General features: G+C 46.5%; 1 protein-coding gene across 6 annotated transcripts in view; it reads left to right on the forward strand.

Moving 5' to 3' along the window:
• MINK1 (misshapen like kinase 1) overlaps window positions 1-9010 on the forward strand; it is a 116863-nt gene extending 107853 nt beyond the window's left edge. For all 6 annotated transcript variants that reach the window (XM_063930786.1, XM_063930784.1, XM_063930785.1 and 3 more), the window contains 11 exons: window positions 3033-3153; window positions 3525-3665; window positions 3956-4067; window positions 5350-5520; window positions 5614-5757; window positions 5872-6006; window positions 6109-6209; window positions 6313-6462; window positions 6753-6912; window positions 7081-7220; window positions 7340-9010. In XM_063930786.1, coding sequence (XP_063786856.1) covers window positions 3033-3153; window positions 3525-3665; window positions 3956-4067; window positions 5350-5520; window positions 5614-5757; window positions 5872-6006; window positions 6109-6209; window positions 6313-6462; window positions 6753-6912; window positions 7081-7220; window positions 7340-7423 — 1459 coding nt within the window. In that variant the 3' untranslated portion in view covers window positions 7424-9010. The remainder of the gene's footprint in view (window positions 1-3032; window positions 3154-3524; window positions 3666-3955; window positions 4068-5349; window positions 5521-5613; window positions 5758-5871; window positions 6007-6108; window positions 6210-6312; window positions 6463-6752; window positions 6913-7080; window positions 7221-7339) is intronic.
• The last annotated feature ends 17815 nt before the right edge of the window (window positions 9011-26825 follow it).

The raw sequence follows: 26825 nt of genomic DNA on the forward strand, positions 1-26825 counted from the left end.
GCCAGGTAACAGGGAGGACAGCAGAGACGGCTACTCAGCCAGGTAACAGGGAGGACAGCAGAGACTGCTCCTCAGCCAGGTAACAGGGAGGACAGCAGAGACTGCTCCTCAGCCAGGTAACAGGGAGGACAGCAGAGACGGCTCCTCAGCCAGGTAACAGGGAGGACAGCAGAGACGGCTCCTCAGCCAGGTAACAGGGAGGACAGCAGAGACGGCTCCTCAGCCAGGTAACAGGGAGGACAGCAGAGACTGCTCCTCATCCAGGTAACAGGAAGGGGAGCAGAGACGGGTCCTCAGCCAGGTATCAGGGAGGACAGCAGAGACGGCTCCTCAGCCAGGTAACAGGGAGGACAGCAAAGATGGTTCCTCAGCCAGGTAACAGGAAGGGGAGCAGAGACAGCTCCTCAGCCAGGTAACAGTGAGGGGAGCAGAGACAGCTCCTCAGCCAGGTGACAGGAAGGGGAGCAGAGACGGCTCCTCAGCCAGGTAACAGGGAGGACAGCAGAGACTTCTCCTCAGCCAGGTAACAGGGAGGACAGCAGAGACTGCTCCTCAGCCAGGTAACAGGGAGGACAGCAGAGACTGCTCCTCAGCCAGGTAACAGGGAGGACAGCAGAGACTGCTCCTCAGCCAGGTAACAGGGAGGACAGCAGAGATGGCTCCTCAGCCAGGTAACAGGGAGGGGAGCAGAGACGGCTCCTCAGCCAGGTAACAGGGAGTACAGCAGAGACGGCTCCTCAGCCAGGTAACAAGGATGGGAGCAGAGATGGCTCCTCAGCCAGGTAACAGGGAGGACAGCAAAGATGGCTCCTCAGCCAGGTAACAGGAAGGGGAGCAGAGACAGCTCCTCAGCCAGGTAACAGTGAGGGGAGCAGAGACAGCTCCTCAGCCAGGTAACAGGAAGGGAAGCAGAGACGGCTCCTCAGCCAGGTAACAGAGAGGGCAGCAGAGATGGCTCCTCAGCCAGGTAACAGGGAGGACAGCAGAGACGGCTCCTCGGCCAGGTAACAGGGAGGACAGCAGAGACGGCTCCTCAGCCAGGTAACAGGGAGGACAGCAGAGACGGCTCCTCAGCCACGTAACAGGGGGGACAGCAGAGTCGGCTCCTCAGCCAGTTAACAGAGAGGACAGCAGAGACGGCTACTCAGCCAGGTAACAGGGAGGACAGCAGAGACTGCTCCTCAGCCAGGTAACAGGAAGGGGAGCAGAGACGGCTCCTCAGCCAGGTAACAGGGAGGACAGCAGAGACGGCTCCTCAGCCAGGTAACAGGGAGGACAGCAGAGACGGCTCCTCAGCCAGGTAACAGGGAGGACAGCAGAGACGGCTCCTCAGCCAGGTAACAGGGAGGACAGCAGAGACGGCTCCTCAGCCAGGTAACAGGAAGGGGAGCAGAGACGGCTCCTCAGCCAGGTAACAGGGAGGACAGCAGAGACGGCTCCTCAGCCAGGTAACAGGGAGGACAGCAGAGACGGCTCCTCAGCCAGGTAACAGGGAGGACAGCAGAGACGGCTCCTCAGCCAGGTAACAGGGAGGACAGCAAAGACGGCTCCTCAGCCAGGTAACAGGGAGGACAGCAGAGACTGCTCCTCATCCAGGTAACAGGAAGGGGAGCAGAGACGGGTCCTCATCCAGGTAACAGGGAGGACAGCAGAGACGGCTCCTCAGCCAGGTAACAGGGAGGACAGCAGAGACTGCTCCTCAGCCAGGTAACAGGGAGGACAGCAGAGACGGCTCCTCAGCCAGGTAACAGGGAGGACAGCAGAGACGGCTCCTCAGCCAGGTAACAGGGAGGACAGCAGAGACGGCTCCTCAGCCAGGTAACAGGGAGGACAGCAGAGACGGCTCCTCAGCCAGGTAACAGGGAGGACAGCAGAGACGGCTCCTCAGCCAGTTAACAGAGAGGACAGCAGAGACGGCTACTCAGCCAGGTAACAGGGAGGACAGCAGAGACTGCTCCTCAGCCAGGTAACAGGAAGGGGAGCAGAGACGGCTCCTCAGCCAGGTAACAGGGAGGACAGCAGAGACGGCTCCTCAGCCAGGTAACAGGGAGGACAGCAGAGACGGCTCCTCGGCCAGGTAACAGGGAGGACAGCAGAGACGGCTCCTCGGCCAGGTAACAGGGAGGACAGCAGAGACGGCTCCTCGGCCAGGTAACAGGGAGGACAGCAGAGACGGCTCCTCAGCCACGTAACAGGGAGGACAGCAGAGACGGCTCCTCAGCCAGTTAACAGAGAGGACAGCAGAGACGGCTACTCAGCCAGGTAACAAGGAGGACAGCAGAGACTGCTCCTCAGCCAGGTAACAGGAAGGGGAGCAGAGACGGCTCCTCAGCCAGGTAACAGGGAGGACAGCAGAGACGGCTCCTCAGCCAGGTAACAGGGAGGACAGCAGAGACGGCTCCTCAGCCAGGTAACAGGGAGGACAGCAGAGACTGCTCCTCATCCAGGTAACAGGAAGGGGAGCAGAGACGGGTCATCAGCCAGGTAACAGGGAGGACAGCAGAGACGGCTCCTTAGCCAGGTAACAGGGAGGACAGCAGAGACGGCTCCTCAGCCAGGTAACAGGGAGGACAGCAGAGACGGCTCCTCAGCCAGGTAACAGGGAGGACAGCAGAGACGGCTCCTCAGCCAGGTAACAGGGAGGGCAGTAGAGACGGCTGCAGAGCCAGGTAACAAGGAGGACAGCAGAGATGGCTCCTCAGCCAGGTAACAGGGAGGACAGCAGAGACGGCTCCTCAGCCAGGTAACAGGAAGGACAGCAGAGACGGCTCCTCCGCCAGGTAACAGGGAGGGCAGCAGAGACGGCTCCTCAGCCAGGTAACAGGGAGGGCAGCAGAGACGGCTCCTCAGCCAGGTAACAAGGAGGGGAGCAGAGACAGCTCCTCAGCCAGGTAACAAGGAGGGGAGCAGAGACGGCTCCTCAGCCAGGTAACAGTGAGGGCAGCAGAGACTACTACTCAGCCAGGTAACAGGTAGCCTTTTGAAGACTTTGCCAGGTGATGATTCCTGCTCAGAGGTCTCTTCTGTTTCAGCCGGAATGGCCGAGATGCCGACACAGACAGCGTGAGCACCATGGTGGTGCATGATGTGGAGGAGCTGGTGGGGAGCACCTCGGACAGTTCATACGGTGACGGCACCATGATAGTGCAGCGGGTAAGGACTGATCTTTGCAGAGCTGTAGACCCTGGGTGTTTTGAGTATTGTTAGAGCGGACACCTCATGGTGCTTCTGCTAAGAGTGTTATCAAATGGAGAGCTAACTTACCAGGCGGTACTCCATGAGCCTCCACTACAAGTACCAGCACTCCCTGCCAGCTTCTGATCGCATATATGCCTCTCCGACAAGAAGTTACACTCAATCTTTATTTACTGTATATTGAACAGTCTTCTCCGACAGTGGTACACCCACTGGTAATTTATACAGCAGTATGCATACTGTAATTGCTTTCAGGAAGCGGTAATGTCATAGGTCCCCATTTTCTGGTACGAGTGCAGTATGTGACTGTGACTATGTGCCCCTTACAGACGCCAGAGGAGGAACGGAACCTTCTGCATGCTGACAGCAATGGATACACCAACCTTCCCGATGTGGTGCAGCCCAGCCATTCCCCCACCGAGCCAAAGGGACCAGGCTCCTCCCCCAACAAGGACGGCAGTGGAACAGACGTGAGTGGCTGCTGGGTTAGATAGGGGGACGTTGGTCATATGATGGATCAAGTACTGGAGATGTGACCTAAATTGGTTATGGGTTTTTGATGGAAAATTGATTCATGGACGGTCTACTGCAAGTCTTAGAGAGATGAAGTGGTTAAATTAATAATTTTTTTCCCCTCCCCACTGTTTGGTTTATAATGGAGGCGATAGGAGGTGATGCAGATCCTGATATGAACCCATGGGAGATGGAAGATGATAGGCCACTTACACAGTATTATAGAATGTCTTCTCTGTGTCCACAGTACCAATCCCGTGGCCTGGTAAAGGCTCCTCCGAAGACCTCATTTACTATGTTTGTAGACCTGGGCTTGTACCAGTCATCAGGAGGCAGCGGTGACACCATCCCTGTGGCAGGTATTGTGTTTCTTCATCTCCCTGGGTTGTACACACTCATCAGCTCCACAATAACCAACTGTTGTGTGAGGTCATAGACGCAGTACATGTATATATAGATTTAATCCCTTATTCCTCCCAATTCTTCTCTCTCTCTCTGCCCTTAACTTCACCACCACATCACAACCAAGATTGACACAATCCGCAAGGACATGTCCCTTCACCCTCCTCCTATCCCCTGCCATCTGATCCTTTTTCACCCCCACCAAAGTCCCTCTCTTTGTGCCCCCCCCCCCCTCCAATTACCCCTGGAACTCATTCCCTGCCCCCCCTCCAATTACCCCTGGACCTCATTCCCTACTTTGCACCCTCTCTTCTGAAGTTTGCGCCATCCTTGTCCATCTCCGCAACCTGTCCCTTTCATCTGACCGTATCCCCTCCTCCTTCCAGCATGGCCATACGATCTCACTCTCACCCAGCTCTCCTCTCTTGTTCCTTTAAGCTTCTCTACCTGTTTTTTTCTCCCAATGGTCTGTCTTGGCTCCTCCTCTACTCCATGTTATCATCCTCTTGTGACTTCAGTGCAACCTCTACACTGATGACACTCAGATATACCTCTCCTCCCGATCTTCTCCCTTCATTCTCGTCTCTTCCTGCCTCTCACCTGACTCGTCCTGATTATTTTGGCGTTTTCTCATACCTTATAGTCCCAATTCATATTCCTCATTCTCACATATAGTATTTAATGCAATTTTGTATTGTACTTGGCTAAGCTTCCAGTGGCCATAGGGGGACATGATAGAAACTTTCAGATATATCAAGGGTTTTAACAAAGTCCAGGAGGGAAACAATCTCCATATGAAGAGAAGCAATAGGACACAAGGACATGCAGTGAGACTGGAGGGGGGGAGGTTCAGGAGAAATATGAGGAAAAATTACTTCACAGAAAGGGTAGTGGACAAGTGGAATAGCCTCCCGTCAGAGGTGGTAGAGGCTAAGACAGTAGAGCAATTTAAACATGCATGGGATAGACATAAGGATATCCTTACAAAGAAATAAGGATCAAATAAGGTTTGAGATAAAAATATGGTTAAAAAAAAAGGGCAGAATAGATGAGCCAAGTGGTTCTTATCTGCCGTCAAATTCTATGTTTCTATATTGTAATTTGGGCCCTATTCAGTAACTTGCCCTCTGCACCAAAGGCTTCCAGCAAAGTAATGGCCTCCAGAGCAGTGTTATAAGATGACTACAATTACAAAGCTGCAGCTTGATACACAGTGTGTATCTGTCCCTCTCTCTGCAGCGTCATTTGTGAGCGGAGACGCCGCCAGGTTGGAGCAGCTTAAATACGAGGCTCGTAAAGGATCAGTAGTAAACGTGAATCCGACTAACACGAGACCACACAGCGACACTCCGGAGATCAGGAAATACAAGAAGAGATTCAATTCTGAGATCCTATGCGCCGCGCTTTGGGGTTAGAGTGGACACCAGATGGAAGCGTTTTTCTCTCTCTTGTCCATTTAACTTTCCGGTCATGTTTATGTAACATTCTTTTTTCCTGTCACAGGCGTAAACCTCCTGGTTGGCACGGAGAATGGGCTGATGCTGTTGGACCGCAGCGGCCAGGGCAAGGTCTATAGCCTGATCACTCGCCGGCGGTTCCAGCAGATGGATGTCCTAGAAGGACTCAACCTCCTCATTACCATCAGTGGTGAGCAGATATGGTTTAAATGTCAAGACAGCATTTACTCTGCTGTCACACCCAGCCCAAGCATCTCCACCGGTGCAAATGCCTTTCTGATCTAGTTGTCCTCCTGCGTCCTAGGTAAGAGGAACAAGCTGCGGGTCTACTATCTCTCATGGCTCAGGAACAAGATCCTCCACAATGACCCGGAGGTGGAGAAGAAGCAGGGCTGGAGCACGGTAGGGGACATGGATGGATGTGTACATTATAGAGTAGGTAAGGACTTCCAAGCTGTACGTATAGCTCTTCCTTTACCGCTGTAATCAACATGTTTACAGACAAGGGTATTCTCATCTTCCTTCCCTTCCTTTTCCTCAGTCAAATATGAACGTATCAAGTTCCTTGTGATTGCGCTGAAGAACTCTGTAGAGGTTTATGCTTGGGCCCCGAAACCTTACCACAAGTTCATGGCTTTTAAGGTAAGTGACCCAGGATCAGCTGATGATCAAAAATACTATTTCAGTAAAGCCCACCCTGATGGAACCTATCTGCTCCACTTTGTGACTCTGTTCATCCTTCCAGTCCTTCACAGACCTCCCCCACCGACCGCAGCTGGTGGACCTCACAGTGGAGGAGGGTCAGAGGTTAAAGGTCATCTACGGTTCTTCATCCGGATTCCACGCCGTAGACGTGGACTCGGGGAATAACTATGACATCTACATCCCTGTACATGTGAGTCTTTTTATATACCTTGAACCCATCACCAAACCTTCTCACACTCCAGGGTGAATTTGCAAACCAACACTTATTCGTCCGTTTCGGACGCTGTGTTATTTAAAGGTACAATAATAAAGACAACAAACCCAGGCGTGTCCAATGTAATATTATGCCTCCTGTATATCCAGAATCCGAAAAAAAACAACCGAAGACGCGGAGGCTTTGAAATGCACCACATTGTGAATTGACCCCGTTGTCTCTGGCTTTTACACGGAAATGTTTCCTTGTTCTGCTTCTCGCTTCAGATTCAGTGTCAGATTAACCCTCACGCCATAATATTCCTGCCAAACACGGATGGGATGGAGATGCTACTGTGCTATGAGGATGAGGGCGTTTACGTCAACACTTACGGGAGAATAATTAAGGACGTGGTGCTGCAGTGGGGAGAGATGCCGACCTCTGTGGGTAAGTAACATCCGTTTCAGGGGCATTAGTACTGCGCGTCCTCTTCTCCAGCGTATAACGTAATTCAGCTTCTCTTATGGGCCGTTAAGTACTCCAGCCTCTCTGCACATACTAATAGGAAGCTCGTTTGTAATCGGTTGTCTTGACCGCAATCCTCTTCTTTCCCAGCGTACATCTGCTCCAATCAGATCATGGGTTGGGGAGAGAAGGCCATTGAGATCCGCTCAGTGGAGACCGGCCACCTCGATGGGGTCTTCATGCACAAGAGGGCTCAGCGACTAAAATTCCTGTGCGAACGCAACGATAAGGTACTGAAGAGAGCTGGACGTGTCTTCTATAGTTTGCTTTTCATGTACCTTATTGCCACTTTATTTTGAGGTGATCTGTTCAGCACAATATTATATTTCTCCCCTTACTTCTCTTGCAGGTTTTCTTCGCCTCCGTTCGTTCCGGCGGGAGTAGCCAGGTCTATTTCATGACCCTAAATCGCAGCTGCATCATGAACTGGTGAAAAGAGAGAAAGTTTGAGGAATAAAAAGATTCTGAGAGACTGCTACCGACCTCCCCCAGACACTGGAGACCCCTTCCCCCAACACGCTATCTCCCTACACACTCCCCTTCCCCCCGGCACTTACTGCAGCACCTTGCTTGCTTCTTTTATCCGAGTTTTTTTAATTTATTTGAGTGTGTAACTTTAATCCTATGAGAACAACGGACAGTTACCCATCACCGAACCCTCTAGGTTTGGGGGAGAAGAAGCAAAAAGTGGGGGGGAGGATACAGTTTAAAAACAAAAAAAAAACAAAATGGTTTCCGGCCTTTTCTTTGGCATGTTCAACTTGGCTAGTGTTCTGATGACGCATCCCAGCTGGATATCACGGGAATCAACCCCAAGCTTCTAGAGTGTTCTGTTTAACGGCGGTTGGGGTATGGGATGGGGTTTTTTGTGAGATATTTTTGGGGTTTGATTTATTTGAAACTGTATAATTTTCAATATTTTTTTTTTAAAAGAGTGTGAGCAAATGATGGCTCAGTGGGCGCACGTCCTGATAGGAGATTAGACGGATCGTCCCCAAAAAGGGCATTCATGAAATTAAATGGAGTCAGTGACTCCCCCCCCCTTCCGTGATGTGATACAGCACTACCATCGCAGGTGGTCTCTTATGCACTCAGCTGCTCGTTAAAGACACTTTATTAGAGAGATACACTATTAACCCAAAGTCCTCACTGCCTCACAAGGTCTTCAAATCCGTTACAGGCCCTCCTACTATGTTTACGCCGCTGTAGTTATTTAGTTTAGTTTGTAGCTTTAATGCCGTATTTAGTTGCCAATATCTAGTGATTTTCCAAACTCCAAACCAATATCTGTATGTCACCGTTTATCCCTTTTTAAGACACTAAATTCCCCCCTCCTTCAGCACAGTGTATATGGAGCTACTCCCGTTCTGGAGTGGAACCTTCTGGGGCACTTTCCCGTGGTGCTAAGTGCAGGTGCCTTCTGGGGGTTTCTGTAGCAGGTGCCTAGAAAGGACCACCCTGTAGGGTGGCGCAGGCATACGGAGAGGTTATTATGGGGTATTTGCACTTGACGGCAGACCTTTTCTGAGGCGGTGGCAGTAGTTGTGCAGATGGCGGCGGATGTCCGTATCCGCATAGATCGCTGAGGAGGGCGTCATCGTCATTGGCTAGCTGTGCTTTAGGCCAGGGTTCACAAACTGATCAGAGGTGCCTCATACTGAGGAGATTATCACGGTGTGCACCACCAACGTAACAGGTGCACCACCAACGTAACAGTGGCTGTACCAAAAACAAAAATTTATATTGAAATGTTTAAATACTCGTCATACTGCCCTGAATCTTATTTTCCTTGTGTGTGAACTTGGTTGACCCCAGAGTCCTCCCCCGGAATGAGACAATCGAGGTCTTCATAGAAGCGGGATCGAATTTGCTATTTTTGTAACTTGACAGATGATTATAAGAAGGTGATGACATATTTTATGTAGCAAATTGTATAAAGGTTGAATTTAAAAAAGAAAAAAAATTGATGAAATTGGTGATATGTTATTGCTCTTAAATAAAGTTATGTCTGCTAATATCATTGCTAATGTCATTGTTTTATCATTTATATGGAGTCATTTTAATATAAATGATGAGTTCTTTAATGACGAGTGAGTGCAATGCGTCTGGTTACCTGTAGGTGTCACTAATGAGATGGAGCTAAATAAGAACAGAAGCCTCTATCCAGAAAAAGGAATACAAAAAATACAAATTCAGTTTTTGTCCTGCAGAGAGGAAGTGAGCATGGGAACTCTGCACCTTCTTATAGAGGTGTAAGATGTCTGATTCCATCCCTTATCTCTGCACCTTCTACTAATAAATGTGTGATGTCTTATCCCAGCCCTTACCTCTGCACCTTCTACTATTAGTGGTGTAATGTGTCTTATCCCATCCCTTACCTCTGCACCTTCTACTAATAGAGGTGTGATGTCTTATCCCATCCCTTACCTCTGCTCCTTCTACTAATAGAGATGTAATGTGTCTTATCCCAGCCCTTACCTCTGTACATTCTACTAATAGAGGTATAATGTGTCTTATCCCATCCCTTACCTCTGCACCTTCTACTAATAAAGGTGTAATGTGTCTTATCACATCCCTTACCTCTACGCCACCTACTAATAGAGGAATAATGTGTCTTATCCCATCCCTTACCTCTGCACCTTCTACTAATAGAGGTGTAATGTGTCTTATCCCATCCCTTACCTCTGCACCTTCTACTAATAGAGGTATAATGTGTCTTATCCCATCCCTTACCTCTGCACCTTCTACTAATAGAGGTGTAATGTGTCTTATCCCAGCCCTTACCTCTGCTCCTTCTACTAATAGAGGTGTTATGTGTCTTATCCCAGCCCTTACCTCTGCTCCTTCTACTAATAGAGGTATAATGTGTCTTATCCCATCCCTTACCTCTGCATTAACTACTAATAGAAGTGTGATGTGTCTTATCTCATCCCTTACCTCTGCGCCTTCTACTAATAGAGGTGTAATGTGTCTTATCCCTGCCCTTACCTCTGCTCCTTCTACTAATAGAGGTATAATGTGTCTTATCCCATCCCTTACCTCTGCATTTTCTACTAATAGAGGTGTAATGTGTCTTATCCCATCACTTACTTCTGCACCTTCTACTAATAGAAGTGTAATGTGTCTTATCCCATCCCTTACCTCTGCACCTTCTACTAATAGAGGTGTAATGTGTCTTATCCCATCCCTTACCTCTGCACCTTCTACTAATAGAGGTGTAATGTGTCTTATCCCATCCCTTACCTCTGCACCTTCTACTAATAGAGGTGTAATGTGTCTTATCCCATCCCTTACCTCTGCACCTTCTACTAATAGAGGTGTAATATGTCTTATCCCATCCCTTACCTCTGCACCTTCTACTAATAGAGGTGTGATGTCTTATCCCATCCCTTACCTCTGCTCCTTCTACTAATAGAGATGTAATGTGTCTTATCCCAGCCCTTACCTCTGTACATTCTACTAACAGAGGTATAATGTGTCTTATCCCATCCCTTACCTCTGCACCTTCTACTAATAGAGGTGTAATGTGTCTTATCCCATCCCTTACCTCTACGCCACCTACTAATAGAGGAATAATGTGTCTTATCCCATCCCTTACCTCTGCACCTTCTACTAATAGAGGTGTAATGTGTCTTATCCCATCCCTTACCTCTGCACCTTCTACTAATAGAGGTATAATGTGTCTTATCCCATCCCTTACCTCTGCACCTTCTACTAATAGAGGTGTAATGTGTCTTATCCCAGCCCTTACCTCTGTACCTTCTACTAATAGAGGTGTTATGTGTCTTATCCCAGCCCTTACCTCTGCTCCTTCTACTAATAGAGGTATAATGTGTCTTATCCCATCCCTTACCTCTGCATTTTCTACTAATAGAAGTGTGATGTGTCTTATCTCATCCCTTACCTCTGCGCCTTCTACTAATAGAGGTGTAATGTGTCTTATCCCAGCCCTTACCTCTGCTCCTTCTACTAATAGAGGTATAATGTGTCTTATCCCATCCCTTACCTCTGCATTTTCTACTAATAGAGGTGTAATGTGTCTTATCCCATCCCTTACTTCTGCACCTTCTACTGATAGAAGTGTAATGTGTCTTATCCCATCCCTTACCTCTGCACCTTCTACTAATAGAGGTGTAATGTGTTTTATCCCATCCCTTACCTCTGTACCTTCTACTAATAGAGATGTAATGTGTCTTATCCCATCCCTTACCTCTGCACCTTCTACTAATAGAGGTGTAATGTGTCTTATCCCATCCCTTACCTCTGCACCTTCTACTAATAGAGGTGTAATGTGTCTTATCCCATCCCTTACCTCTGCATCTTCTACTAATAAAGGTGTGATGTCTTATCCCATCCCTTACCTCTGTACCTTCTACTAATAGAGGTGTAATGTGTCTTATCCCATCCCTTACCTCTGCACCTTCTACTAATAGAGGTGTAATGTGTCTTATCCCATCCCTTACCTCTGCACCTTCTTCTAATAGAGGTGTAATATGTCTTATCCCATCCCTTACCTCTGCACCTTCTACTAATAGAGGTGTAATGTGTCTTATCCCATCCCTTACCTCTGCACCTTCTACTAATAGAGGTGTAATGTGTCTTATCCCATCCCTTACCTCTGCATCTTCTACTAATAAAGGTGTGATGTCTTATCCCATCCCTTACCTCTGTACCTTCTACTAATAGAGGTGTGATGTGTCTTATCCCAGCCCTTATCTCTGCACCTTCTACTAATAGAGGTGTGATGTGTCTTATCCCATCCCTTACCTCTGTACCTTCTACTAATAAATGTGTGATGTCTTATCCCAGCCCTTACCTCTGCACCTTCTACTAATAGTGGTGTAATGTGTCTTATCCCATCCCTTACCTCTGCACCTTCTACTAATAGAGGTGTGATGTCTTATCCCATCCCTTACCTCTGCTCCTTCTACTAATAGAGATGTAATGTGTCTTATCCCAGCCCTTACCTCTACGCCACCTACTAATAGAGGAATAATGTGTCTTATCCCATCCCTTACCTCTGCACCTTCTACTAATAGAGGTATAATGTGTCATATCCCATCCCTTACCTCTGCATTTTCTACTAATAGAAGTGTCATGTGTCTTATCTCATCCCTTACCTCTGCGCCTTCTACTAATAGAGGTGTAATGTGTCTTATCCCAGCCCTTACCTCTGCTCCTTCTACTAATAGAGGTATAATGTGTCTTATCCCATCCCTTACCTCTGCATTTTCTACTAATAGAGGTGTAATGTGTCTTATCCCATCCCTTACTTCTGCACCTTCTACTAATAGAAGTGTAATGTGTCTTATCCCATCCCTTACCTCTGCACCTTCTACTAATAGAGGTGTAATGTGTCTTATCCCATCCCTTACCTCTACGCCACCTACTAATAGAGGAATAATGTGTCTTATCCCATCCCTTACCTCTGCACCTTCTACTAATAGAGGTGTAATGTGTCTTATCCCAGCCCTTACCTCTGCACCTTCTACTAATAGAGGTGTAATGTGTCTTATCCCAGCCCTTACCTCTGCACCTTCTACTAATAGAGGTGTGATGTCTTATCCCATCCCTTACCTCTGCTCCTTCTACTAATAGAGGTGTAATGTGTCTTATCCCAGCCCTTACCTCTGCTCCTTCTACTAATAGAGGTATAATGTGTCTTATCCCATCCCTTACCTCTGCATTTTCTACTAATAGAGGTGTAATGTGTCTTATCCCATCCCTTACTTCTGCACCTTCTACTAATAGAAGTGTAATGTGTCTTATCCCATCCCTTACCTCTGCACCTTCTACTAATAGAGGTGTAATGTGTCTTATCCCATCCCTTACCTCTGCACCTTCTACTAATAGAGGTATAATGTGTCTTATCCCATCCCTTACCTCTGCACCTTCTACTAATAGAGATGTAATGTGTCTTATCCCATCCCTTACCTCTGCACCTTCTACTAATAGAGGTGTAATGTGTCTTATCCCATCCCTTACCTCTGCACCTTCTACTAATAGAGGTGTAATATGTCTTATCCCATCCCTTACCTCTGCACCTTCTACTAATAGAGGTGTGATGTCTTATCCCATCCCTTACCTCTGCTCCTTCTACTAATAGAGATGTAATGTGTCTTATCCCATCCCTTACCTCTGTACATTCTACTAATAGAGGTGTAATGTGTCTTATCCCATCCCTTACCTCTACGCCACCTACTAATAGAGGAATAATGTGTCTTATCCCATCCCTTACCTCTGCACCTTCTACTAATAGAGGTGTAATGTGTCTTATCCCATCCCTTACCTCTGCACCTTCTACTAATAGAGGTATAATGTGTCTTATCCCATCCCTTACCTCTGCACCTTCTACTAATAGAGGTATAATGTGTCTTATCCCATCCCTTACCTCTGCATTTTCTACTAATAGAAGTGTCATGTGTCTTATCCCATCCCTTACCTCTGCATCTTCTACTAATAGAGGTGTAATGTGTCTTATCCCATCCCTTACCTCTACGCCACCTACTAATAGAGGAATAATGTGTCTTATCCCATCCCTTACCTCTGCACCTTCTACTAATAGAGGTATAATGTGTCTTATCTCATCCCTTACCTCTGCGCCTTCTACTAATAGAGGTGTAATGTGTCTTATCCCAGCCCTTACCTCTGCTCCTTCTACTAATAGAGGTATAATGTGTCTTATCCCATCCCTTACCTCTGCATTTTCTACTAATAGAGGTGTAATGTGTCTTATCCCATCCCTTACTTCTGCACCTTCTACTAATAGAAGTGTAATGTGTCTTATCCCATCCCTTACCTCTGCACCTTCTACTAATAGAGGTGTAATGTGTCTTATCCCATCCCTTACCTCTACGCCACCTACTAATAGAGGAATAATGTGTCTTATCCCATCCCTTACCTCTGCACCTTCTACTAATAGAGGTGTAATGTGTCTTATCCCATCCCTTACCTCTGCACCTTCTACTAATAGAGGTGTTATGTGTCTTATCCCAGCCCTTACCTCTGCTCCTTCTACTAATAGAGGTATAATGTGTCTTATCCCATCCCTTACCTCTGCATTAACTACTAATAGAAGTGTGATGTCTTATCTCATCCCTTACCTCTACGCCTTCTACTAATAGAGGTGTAATGTGTCTTACCCCAGCCCTTACCTCTGCTCCTTCTACTAATAGAGGTGTGATGTGTCTTATCCCATCCCTTACTTCTGCACCTTCTACTAATAGAAGTGTAATGTGTCTTATCCCATCCCTTACCTCTGCACCTTCTACTAATAGAGGTGTAATGTGTCTTATCCCATCCCTTACCTCTGCACCTTCTACTAATAGAGGTGTAATGTGTCTTATCCCATCCCTTACCTCTGCATCTTCTACTAATAAAGGTGTGATGTCTTATCCCATCCCTTACCTCTGCACCTTCTACTAATAGAGGTATAATGTGTCTTATCCCATCCCTTACCTCTGCACCTTCTACTAATAGAGATGTAATGTGTCTTATCCCATCCCTTACCTCTGCACCTTCTACTAATAGAGGTGTAATGTGTCTTATCCCATCCCTTACCTCTGCACCTTCTACTAATAGAGGTGTAATATGTCTTATCCCATCCCTTACCTCTGCACCTTCTACTAATAGAGGTGTGATGTCTTATCCCATCCCTTACCTCTGCTCCTTCTACTAATAGAGATGTAATGTGTCTTATCCCAGCCCTTACCTCTGTACATTCTACTAATAGAGGTATAATGTGTCTTATCCCATCCCTTACCTCTGCATCTTCTACTAATAGAGGTGTAATGTGTCTTATCCCATCCCTTACCTCTACGCCACCTACTAATAGAGGAATAATGTGTCTTATCCCATCCCTTACCTCTGCACCTTCTACTAATAGAGGTGTAATGTGTCTTATCCCATCCCTTACCTCTGCACCTTCTACTAATAGAGGTATAATGTGTCTTATCCCATCCCTTACCTCTGCACCTTCTACTAATAGAGGTATAATGTGTCTTATCCCATCCCTTACCTCTGCACCTTCTACTAATAGAGGTATAATGTGTCTTATCCCATCCCTTACCTCTGCACCTTCTACTAATAGAGGTGTAATATGTCTTATCCCAGCCCTTACCTCTGTACCTTCTACTAATAGAGGTGTTATGTGTCTTATCCCAGCCCTTACCTCTGCTCCTTCTACTAATAGAGGTATAATGTGTCTTATCCCATCCCTTACCTCTGCATTTTCTACTAATAGAAGTGTGATGTGTCTTATCTCATCCCTTACCTCTGCGCCTTCTACTAATAGAGGTGTAATATGTCTTATCCCAGCCCTTACCTCTGCTCCTTCTACTAATAGAGGTATAATGTGTCTTATCCCATCCCTTACCTCTGCATTTTCTACTAATAGAGGTATAATGTGTCTTATCCCATCCCTTACCGCTGCATCTTCTACTAATAAAGGTGTGATGTCTTATCCCATCCCTTACCTCTGTACCTACTACTAATAGAGGTGTGATGTGTCTTATCCCATCCCTTACCTCTGTACCTTCTACTAATAAATGTGTGATGTCTTATCCCAGCCCTTACCTCTGCACCTTCTACTAATAGTGGTGTAATGTGTCTTATCCCATCCCTTACCTCTGCACCTTCTACTAATAGAGGTGTGATGTCTTATCCCATCCCTTACCTCTGCTCCTTCTACTAATAGAGATGTAATGTGTCTTATCCCAGCCCTTACCTCTGTACATTCTACTAACAGAGGTATAATGTGTCTTATCCCATCCCTTACCTCTGCACCTTCTACTAATAGAGGTGTAATGTGTCTTATCCCATCCCTTGCCTCTACGCCACCTACTAATAGAGGAATAATGTGTCTTATCCCATCCCTTACCTCTGCACCTTCTACTAATAGAGGTGTAATGTGTCTTATCCCATCCCTTACCTCTGCACCTTCTACTAATAGAGGTATAATGTGTCTTATCCCATCCCTTACCTCTGCACCTTCTACTAATAGAGGTATAATGTGTCTTATCCCATCCCTTACCTCTGCACCTTCTACTAATAGAGGTGTAATGTGTCTTATCAGAATCAGCTTTATTGGCCAGGTGTACTCACGTACACTAGGAATTCTTTGTGGTACAATGCATCGCCAAGCAGCAACATGGAAGAAAAAAATGTAGCATACATTACAAACATTACACATGCCCTTACCTCTGTACCTTCTACTAATAGAGGTGTTGTGTCTTATCCCAGCCCTTACCTCTGCTCCTTCTACTAATAGAGGTATAATGTGTCTTATCCCATCCCTTACCTCTGCATTTTCTACTAATAGAAGTGTGATGTGTCTTATCTCATCCCTTACCTCTGCGCCTTCTACTAATAGGTGTAATGTGTCTTATCCCAGCCCTTACCTCTGCTCCTTCTACTAATAGAGGTATAATGTGTCTTATCCCATCCCTTACCTCTGCATTTTCTACTAATAGAGGTGTAATGTGTCTTATCCCATCCCTTACTTCTGCACCTTCTACTAATAGAGATGTAATGTGTCTTTTCTCTAACGTCCTAGTGGATGCTGGGGACTCCGTCAGGACCATAGGGGGAATAGCGGCTCCGCAGGAGACAGGGCACAAAAGCAAGCTTTTAGGATCACATGGTGTGTACTGGCTCCTCCCCCTATGACCCTCCTCCAAGCCTCAGTTAGGTTTTTGTGCCCGTCCGAGCAGGGTGCAATCTAGGTGGCTCTCCTAAAGAGCTGCTTAGAAAAAGTTTTTAGGTTTTTTATTTTCAGTGAGTCCTGCTGGCAACAGGCTCACTGCATCGAGGGACTTAGGGGAGAGATTTTCAACTCACCTGCGTGCAGGATGGATTGGAGTCTTAGGCTACTGGACATAGCTCCAGAGGGAGTCGGAACACAGGTCACCCTGGGGTTCGTCCCGGAGCCGCGCCGCCGATCCCCCTTACAGATGCTGAAGATCGTGGGTCCGGAAACAGGCGGCAGAAGGCTCTTCAGCCTTCATGAAGGTAGCGCACAGCACTGCAGCTGTGAGCCATTGTTGCTACACACTTCACACTGAACGGTCACGGAGGGTGCAGGGCGCTGCTGGGGGCGCCCTGGGCAGCAATAATTAATACCTTTTATGGCAAAGAATACATCACATATAGCCATTGAGGCTATATGTATGTATTTAACCCAGGCCAGATATCTCAAAACCCGGGAGAAAAGCCCGCCGAAAAGGGGGCGGGGCTTATTCTCCTCAGCACACCGCCATTTTCCTGCTCAGCTCCGCTGTGAGGAAGGCTCCCAGGACTCTCCCCTGCACTGCACTACAGAAACAGGGTAACAAAGAGAAGGGGGGCATATTTTGGCGATATTTATATATTTAAAGCGCATATAACAGAAACAACACCTTTTAGGGTTGTTTATATACATTTTATAGCGCTTTTGGTGTGTGCTGGCAAACTCTCCCTCTGTCTCCCCAAAGGGCTAGTGGGGTCCTGTCTTCGATAAGAGCATTCCCTGTGTGTCTGCTGTGTGTCGGTACGTGTGTGTCGACATGTATGAGGACGATGTTGGTATGGAGGCGGAGCAATTGCCGGTAATGGTGATGTCACCCCCTAGGGAGTCGACACCGGAATGGATGGCTTTAATTATGGAATTACGTGAAAATGTTAGTACATTACAAAAGTCAGTTGACGAAATGAGACGGCCGGAAAACCAGTTGGTACCTGCTCAGGCGTCTCAGACACCGTCAGGGGCTGTAAAACGTCCCTTACCTCAGTCAGTCGACACAGGTACCGACACAGATGAATCTAGTGTCGACGGTGAAGAAACAAACGTATTTTCTAATAGGGCCACACGTTATATGATCACGGCAATGAAGGAGGCTTTGCAGATCTCTGATACTGCAGGTACCTCAAAAAGGGGTATTATGTGGGGGGTGAAAAAACTACCTGTAGCTTTTCCAGAATCAGAGGAATTGAATGACGTGTGTGATGAAGCGTGGGTTAACCCCGATAGAAAACTGCTAATTTCAAAGAAGTTATTGGCATTATACCCTTTCCCACCAGAGGTTAGGGCGCGCTGGGAAACACCCCCTAGGGTGGATAAAGCGCTCACACGTTTATCAAAACAAGTGGCGTTGCCGTCTCCTGATACGGCCGCCCTCAAGGATCCAGCAGATAGGAGGCTGGAAACTACACTGAAGAGTATATACACACATACTGGTGTTTTACTCCGACCAGCAATAGCCTCAGCCTGGATGTGCAGTGCTTGGGGTAGTGTGGTTGGATTCCCTGACTGAAAATATTGATACCCTGGATAGGGACAGTATTTTATTGACTTTAGAGCAATTAAAGGATGCGTTTCTTTATATGCGAGATGCTCAGAGGGATATTTGCACTCTGGCATCGAGAGTAAATGCGATGTCCATATCTGCCAGAAGAAGTTTATGGACGCGACAGTGGTCAGGTGATGCGGATTCCAAAAGGCATATGGAAGTATTGCCATATAAAGGAGAGGAATTATTTGGGGTCGGTCTATCGGATCTGGTGGCCACGGCAACTGCCGGCAAATCCACGTTTTTACCTCAGACTCCCTCCCAACAGAAAAAGACACCGTCTTTTCAGCCGCAGTCCTTTCGCTCCTATAAAAACAAGCGGGCAAAAGGACAGTCTTATCTGCCCCGAGGCAGAGGAAAGGGTAAGAGAGGGCAGCAAGCAGCCCCTGCCCAGGAACAGAAGCCCGCCCCGGGTTCTACAAAGCCATCAGCATGACGCTGGGGCTTTACTAGCGGACTCAGGAGCGGTGGGGGGTCGACTAAAGATTTTCAGCAATCAGTGGGCTCGCTCACAGGTGGACCCGTGGATCCTGCAGATAGTATCTCAGGGTTACATGTTGGAATTCGAAAGGTCTCCCCCTTGCCGGTTCCTAAAGTCTGCTTTACCAACGCCTCCCTTAGAAAGGGCGACGGTATTGGAAGCCATTCACAAGCTGTATTCTCAGCAGGTGATAATCAAGGTACCCCTCCTACAACAGGGAAAGGGGTATTATTCCACACTATTTGTGGTACCGAAGCCGGACGGTTCGGTAAGACCTATTCTAAATCTGAAATCCTTGAACCTGTACATACAGAAATTCAAGTTCAAGATGGAGTCACTAAGAGCAGTGATAGCGAATCTGGAAGAAGGGGACTTCATGGTGTCCCTGGACATAAAAGATGCTTATCTGCATGTCCCAATTTACCCCTCACACCAAGGGTATCTCAGGTTCGTGATACAAGACTGTCATTATCAGTTTCAAACGCTGCCGTTTGGTTTGTCCACGGCACCTCGGGTCTTTACCAAGGTAATGACCGAAATGATGGTTCTTCTACGAAGAAAAGGCGTATTAATTATCCCTTACTTGGACGATCTCCTGATAAGGGCAAGGTCCAGAGAACAGCTGGAAGTCGGGGTAGCACTAACCCAAGTAGTGCTTCAACAACACGGGTGGATTCTGAATCTTCCAAAATCTCAATTGACACCGACAACACGTCTGCTGTTCCTGGGAATGATTCTGGACACTGTTCAGAAAAAGGTGTTTCTCCCGGAGGAGAAAGCGAGGGAGTTATCCGAACTTGTCAGGAACCTCCTAAAACCAGGAAATGTCAGTACATCAATGCACAAGAGTCCTGGGAAAGATGGTGGCTTCTTACGAAGCAATTCCATTCGGCAGATTCCACGCACGAATATTTCAGTGGGATCTGCTGGACAAATGGTCCGGATCGCATCTGCACATGCATCAGCGGATAACACTGTCACCAAGAACAAGGTTGTCTCTCCTGTGGTGGTTGCAGAGTGCCCATCTGTTAGAGGGCCGCAGGTTCGGCATACAGGACTGGGTCCTGGTGACTACGGATGCCAGCCTACGAGGCTGGGGAGCAGTCACACAGGGAAGAAACTTCCAGGGTGTATGGTCAAACCTGGAGAAGTCTCTTCACATAAATATACTGGAGCTAAGAGCGATCTACAATGCTCTAAACATGGCGAAACCGCTGCTTCAGGGTCAGCCGGTGTTGATCCAGTCGGACAACATCACGGCAGTCGCCCACGTAAACAGACAAGGCGGCACGAGAAGCAGAAGAGCAATGACAGAAGCTGCAAGGATTCTTCGCTGGGCGGAAAATCATGTCATAGCACTGTCAGCAGTGTTCATCCCGGGAGTGGACAACTGGGAAGCAGACTTCCTCAGCAGACACGACCTTCACCCGGGAGAGTGGGGACTTCATCCGGAAGTTTTCCACATGATTGTGAACCATTGGGAAAAACCAAAGGTGGACATGATGGCGTCTCGCCTCAACAAAAAACTGGACAGATATTGCGCCAGGTCAAGAGACCCTCAGGCAATAGCTGTGGACGCTCTGGTAACACCGTGGGTGTACCAGTCAGTGTATGTGTTCCCTCCTCTGCCTCTCATACCAAAGGTACTGAGAATTATACGGAAAAGGGGAGTAAGAACAATACTAGTGGCTCCGGATTGGCCAAGAAGAACTTGGTACCCGGAACTTCAAGAGATGCTCACGGAAGATCCGTGGCCTCTACCTCTAAGAAGGGATCTGCTTCAGCAGGGACCTTGTATGTTCCAAGACTTACCGCGACTGCGTTTGACGGCATGGCGGTTGAACGCCGGATTCTAAAAGAAAAGGGCATTCCAGAGGAAGTTATTCCTACCTTGATTAAAGCTAGGAAGGAAGTGACCGCACAACATTATCACCGCATTTGGAGAAAATATGTTGCGTGGTGTGAAGCCAAGAAGGCCCCAACGGAAGAATTTCAATTGGGTCGATTCCTACATTTCCTGCAGGCAGGATTGTCTATGGGCCTAAAATTGAGGTCTATTAAAGTTCAAATTTCGGCCTTATCAATTTTCTTCCAGAAAGAATTGGCTTCAGTGCCTGAAGTACAAACTTTTGTCAAGGGTGTACTACATATACAGCCCCCAATTGTGCCTCCAGTGGCACCGTGGGATCTAAACGTAGTTTTGGATTTTCTCAAATCTCATTGGTTTGAGCCTCTCAAATCGGTAGATTTGAAGTATCTTACATGGAAAGTAACCATGCTACTGGCCCTGGCTTCAGCCAGGAGAGTTTCAGAGTTGGCGGCTTTATCGTACAAAAGCCCATATCTGATTTTCCATTCGGACAGGGCAGAACTGCGGACACGTCCTCATTTTCTCCCTAAGGTGGTTTCGGCTTTTCACTTGAACCAGCCTATTGTGGTGCCTGCGGCTACTAGCGACTTGGAGGACTCCAAGTTACTGGACGTTGTCAGAGCATTGAAAATATATATTTCAAGGACAGCTGGAGTCAGAAAATCTGACTCGTTGTTTATCTTGTATGCACCCAACAAGATGGGTGCTCCTGCGTCTAAGCAGACGATTGCTCGTTGGATCTGTAGCACAATCCAACTTGCACATTCTGTGGCAGGCCTGCCACAGCCTAAAACTGTTAAAGCCCACTCCACAAGGAAGGTGGGCTCATCTTGGGCGGCTGCCCGAGGGGTCTCGGCTTTACAACTTTGCAGAGCAGCTACATGGTCAGGGGAGAACACGTTTGTAAAATTTTACAAATTTGATACTCTGGCTAAAGAGGACTTGGAGTTCTCTCATTCGGTGCTGCAGAGTCATCCGCACTCTCCCGCCCGTTTGGGAGCTTTGGTATAATCCCCATGGTCCTGACGGAGTCCCCAGCATCCACTAGGACGTTAGAGAAAATAAGAATTTACTTACCGATAATTCTATTTCTCATAGTCCGTAGTGGATGCTGGGCGCCCATCCCAAGTGCGGATTGTCTGCAATACTTGTACATAGTTATTGTTACAAAAATCGGGTTATTATTGTTGTGAGCCATCTTTTTTTAGAGGCTACTTCTGTGTTATCATACTGTTAACTGGGTTCAGATCACAAGTTGTACGGTGTGATTGGTGTGGCTGGTATGAGTCTTACCCGGGATTCAAGATCCTTCCTTATTGTGTACGCTCGTCCGGGCACAGTACCTAACTGAGGCTTGGAGGAGGGTCATAGGGGGAGGAGCCAGTACACACCATGTGATCCTAAAAGCTTGCTTTTGTGCCCTGTCTCCTGCGGAGCCGCTATTCCCCCTATGGTCCTGACGGAGTCCCCAGCATCCACTACGGACTATGAGAAATAGAATTATCGGTAAGTAAATTCTTATTATCACATCCCTTACCTCTGCACCTTCTACTAATAGAGGTGTAATGTGTCTTATCCCATCCCTTACCTCTGCACCTTCTACTAATAGAGGTGTAATGTGTCTTATCCCATCCTTTACCTCTGCACCTTCTACTAATAGAGGTGTAATGTGTCTTATCCCATCCCTTACCTCTGCACCTTCTACTAATAGAGGTGTAATATGTCTTATCCCATCCCTTACCTCTGCACCTTCTACTAATAGAGGTGTAATGTGTCTTATCCCATCCCTTACCTCTGCACCTTCTACTAATAGAGGTGTAATATGTCTTATCCCATCCCTTACCTCTGCACCTTCTACTAATAGAGGTGTAATGTGTCTTATCCCATCCCTTACCTCTGCATCTTCTACTAATAAAGGTGTGATGTCTTATCCCATCCCTTACCTCTGCATCTTCTACTAATAAAGGTGTGATGTCTTATCCCATCCCTTACCTCTGTACCTTCTACTAATAGAGGTGTGATGTGTCTTATCCCATCCCTTACCTCTGTACCTTCTACTAATAGAGGTGTGATGTCTTATCCCAGCCCTTACCTCTGCATCTTCTACTAATAAAGGTGTGATGTCTTATCCCATCCCTTACCTCTGTACCTTCTACTAATAGAGGTGTAATGTGTCTTATCCCATCCCTTACTTCTGCACCTTCTACTAATAGAGGTGTAATGTGTCTTATCCCATCCCTTACCTCTGCACCTTCTACTAATAGAGGTGTAATGTGTCTTATCCCAGCCCTTACCTCTGTACCTTCTACTAATAGAGGTGTAATGTGTCTTATCCCAGCCCTTACCTCTGCTCCTTCTACTAATAGAGGTATAATGTGTCTTATCCCAGCCCTTACCTCTGCTCCTTCTACTAATAGAGGTATAATGTGTCTTATCCCATCCCTTACCTCTGCATTTTCTACTAATAGAGGTGTAATGTGTCTTATCCCATCCCTTACTTCTGCACCTTCTACTAATAGAAGTGTAATGTGTCTTATCCCATCCCTTACCTCTGCACCTTCTACTAATAGAGGTGTGATGTGTCTTATCCCATCCCTTACCTCTGCACCTTCTACTAATAGAGGTGTAATGTGTCTTATCCCATCCCTTACCTCTGCACCTTCTACTAATAGAGGTGTAATGTGTCTTATCCCATCCCTTACCTCTGCATCTTCTACTAATAAAGGTGTGATGTCTTATCCCATCCCTTACCTCTGTACCTTCTACTAATAGAGGTGTAATGTGTCTTATCCCATCCCTTACCTCTGCACCTTCTACTAATAGAGGTGTAATGTGTCTTATCCCATCCCTTACCTCTGCACCTTCTACTAATAGAGGTGTAATATGTCTTATCCCATCCCTTACCTCTGCACCTTCTACTAATAGAGGTGTAATGTGTCTTATCCCATCCCTTACCTCTGCACCTTCTACTAATAGAGGTGTAATGTGTCTTATCCCATCCCTTACCTCTGCATCTTCTACTAATAAAGGTGTGATGTCTTATCCCATCCCTTACCTCTGTACCTTCTACTAATAGAGGTGTGATGTGTCTTATCCCAGCCCTTATCTCTGCACCTTCTACTAATAGAGGTGTGATGTGTCTTATCCCATCCCTTACCTCTGTACCTTCTACTAATAAATGTGTGATGTCTTATCCCAGCCCTTACCTCTGCACCTTCTACTAATAGTGGTGTAATGTGTCTTATCCCATCCCTTACCTCTGCACCTTCTACTAATAGAGTTGTGATGTCTTATCCCATCCCTTACCTCTGCTCCTTCTACTAATAGAGGTGTAATATGTCTTATCCCATCCCTTACCTCTGCACCTTCTACTAATAGAGGTGTAATGTGTCTTATCCCATCCCTTACCTCTGCACCTTCTACTAATAGAGGTGTAATGTGTCTTATCCCATCCCTTACCTCTGCACCTTCTACTAATAGAGGTATAATGTGTCTTATCCCATCCCTTACCTCTGCACCTTCTACTAATAGAGGTGTAATGTGTCTTATCAGAATCCGCTTTATTGGCCAGGTGTACTCACGTACACTAGGAATTCTTTGTGGTACAATGCATCGCCAAGCAGCAACATGGAGGAAAAAAATGTAGCATACATTACAAACATTACACATGCCCTTACCTCTGTACCTTCTACTAATAGAGGTGTTATGTGTCTTATCCCAGCCCTTACCTCTGCACCTTCTACTAATAGAGGTATAATGTGTCTTATCCCATCCCTTACCTCTGCACCTTCTACTAATAGAGGTGTAATGTGTCTTATCCCAGCCCTTACCTCTGTACCTTCTACTAATAGAGGTGTTATGTGTCTTATCCCAGCCCTTACCTCTGCTCCTTCTACTAATAGAGGTATAATGTGTCTTATCCCATCCCTTACCTCTGCATTTTCTACTAATAGAAGTGTGATGTGTCTTATCTCATCCCTTACCTCTGCGCCTTCTACTAATAGAGGTGTAATGTGTCTTATCCCAGCCCTTACTTCTGCACCTTCTACTAATAGAAGTGTAATGTGTCTTATCCCATCCCTTACCTCTGCACCTTCTACTTATAGAGGTGTAATGTGTCTTTGCACCTTCTTCTAATAGAGGTGTAATATGTCTTATCCCATCCCTTACCTCTGCACCTTCTACTAATAGAGGTGTAATGTGTCTTATCCCATCCCTTACCTCTGCACCTTCTACTAATAGAGGTGTAATGTGTCTTATCCCATCCCTTACCTCTGCATCTTCTACTAATAAAGGTGTGATGTGTCTTATCCCAGCCCTTATCTCTGCACCTTCTACTAATAGAGGTGTGATGTGTCTTATCCCATCCCTTACCTCTGTACCTTCTACTAATAAATGTGTGATGTCTTATCCCAGCCCTTACCTCTGCACCTTCTACTAATAGTGGTGTAATGTGTCTTATCCCATCCCTTACCTCTGCACCTTCTACTAATAGAGGTGTGATGTCTTATCCCATCCCTTACCTCTGCTCCTTCTACTAATAGAGATGTAATGTGTCTTATCCCAGCCCTTACCTCTGTACATTCTACTAATAGAGGTATAATGTGTCTTATCCCATCCCTTACCTCTGCACCTTCTACTAATAGAGGTGTAATGTGTCTTATCCCATCCCTTACCTCTACGCCACCTACTAATAGAGGAATAATGTGTCTTATCCCATCCCTTACCTCTGCACCTTCTACTAATAGAGGTGTAATGTGTCTTATCCCATCCCTTACCTCTGCACCTTCTACTAATAGAGGTGTTATGTGTCTTATCCCAGCCCTTACCTCTGCCCCTTCTTCTAATAGAGGTATAATGTGTCTTATCCCATCCCTTACCTCTGCATTAACTACTAATAGAAGTGTGATGTGTCTTATCTCATCCCTTACCTCTGCGCCTTCTACTAATAGAGGTGTAATGTGTCTTATCCCAGCCCTTACCTCTGCTCCTTCTACTAATAGAGGTATAATGTGTCTTATCCCATCCCTTACCTCTGCATTTTCTACTAATAGAGGTGTAATGTGTCTTATCCCATCCCTTACTTCTGCACCTTCTACTAATAGAAGTGTAATGTGTCTTATCCCATCCCTTTACCTCTGCACCTTCTACTAATAGAGGTGTAATGTGTCTTATCCCATCCCTTACCTCTGCACCTTCTACTAATAGAGGTGTAATGTGTCTTATCCCATCCCTTACCTCTGCATCTTCTACTAATAAAGGTGTGATGTCTTATCCCATCCCTTACCTCTGTACCTTCTACTAATAGAGGTGTAATGTGTCTTATCCCATCCCTTACCTCTGCACCTTCTACTAATAGAGGTGTAATGTGTCTTATCCCATCCCTTACCTCTGCACCTTCTACTAATAGAGGTGTTATGTGTCTTATCCCAGCCCTTACCTCTGCTCCTTCTACTAATAGAGGTATAATGTGTCTTATCCCATCCCTTACCTCTGCATTTTCTACTAATAGAGGTGTAATGTGTCTTATCCCATCCCTTACCTCTGCACCTTCTACTAATAGAGGTGTAATGTGTCTTATCCCATCCCTTACCTCTGCACCTTCTACTAATAGAGGTGTAATGTGTCTTATCCCATCCCTTACCTCTGCATCTTCTACTAATAAAGGTGTGATGTCTTATCCCATCCCTTACCTCTGTACCTTCTACTAATAGAGGTGTAATGTGTCTTATCCCATCCCTTACCTCTGTACCTTCTACTAATAGAGATGTAATGTGTCTTATCCCATCCCTTACCTCTGCACCTTCTACTAATAGAGGTGTAATGTGTCTTATCCCATCCCTTACCTCTGCACCTTCTACTAATAGAGGTGTAATGTGTCTTATCCCATCCCTTACCCCTGCATCTTCTACTAATAAAGGTGTGATGTCTTATCCCATCCCTTACCTCTGTACCTTCTACTAATAGAGGTGTAATGTGTCTTATCCCATCCCTTACCTCTGCACCTTCTACTAATAGAGGTGTAATGTGTCTTATCCCATCCCTTACCTCTGCACCTTCTACTAATAGAGGTGTAATATGTCTTATCCCATCCCTTACCTCTGCATCTTCTACTAATAAAGGTGTAATGTGTCTTTGCACCTTCTTCTAATAGAGGTGT

This window comes from Pseudophryne corroboree, chromosome 6 (assembly GCF_028390025.1).
Source record: "Pseudophryne corroboree isolate aPseCor3 chromosome 6, aPseCor3.hap2, whole genome shotgun sequence".
NCBI classification, from domain to species: domain Eukaryota; kingdom Metazoa; phylum Chordata; class Amphibia; order Anura; family Myobatrachidae; genus Pseudophryne; species Pseudophryne corroboree.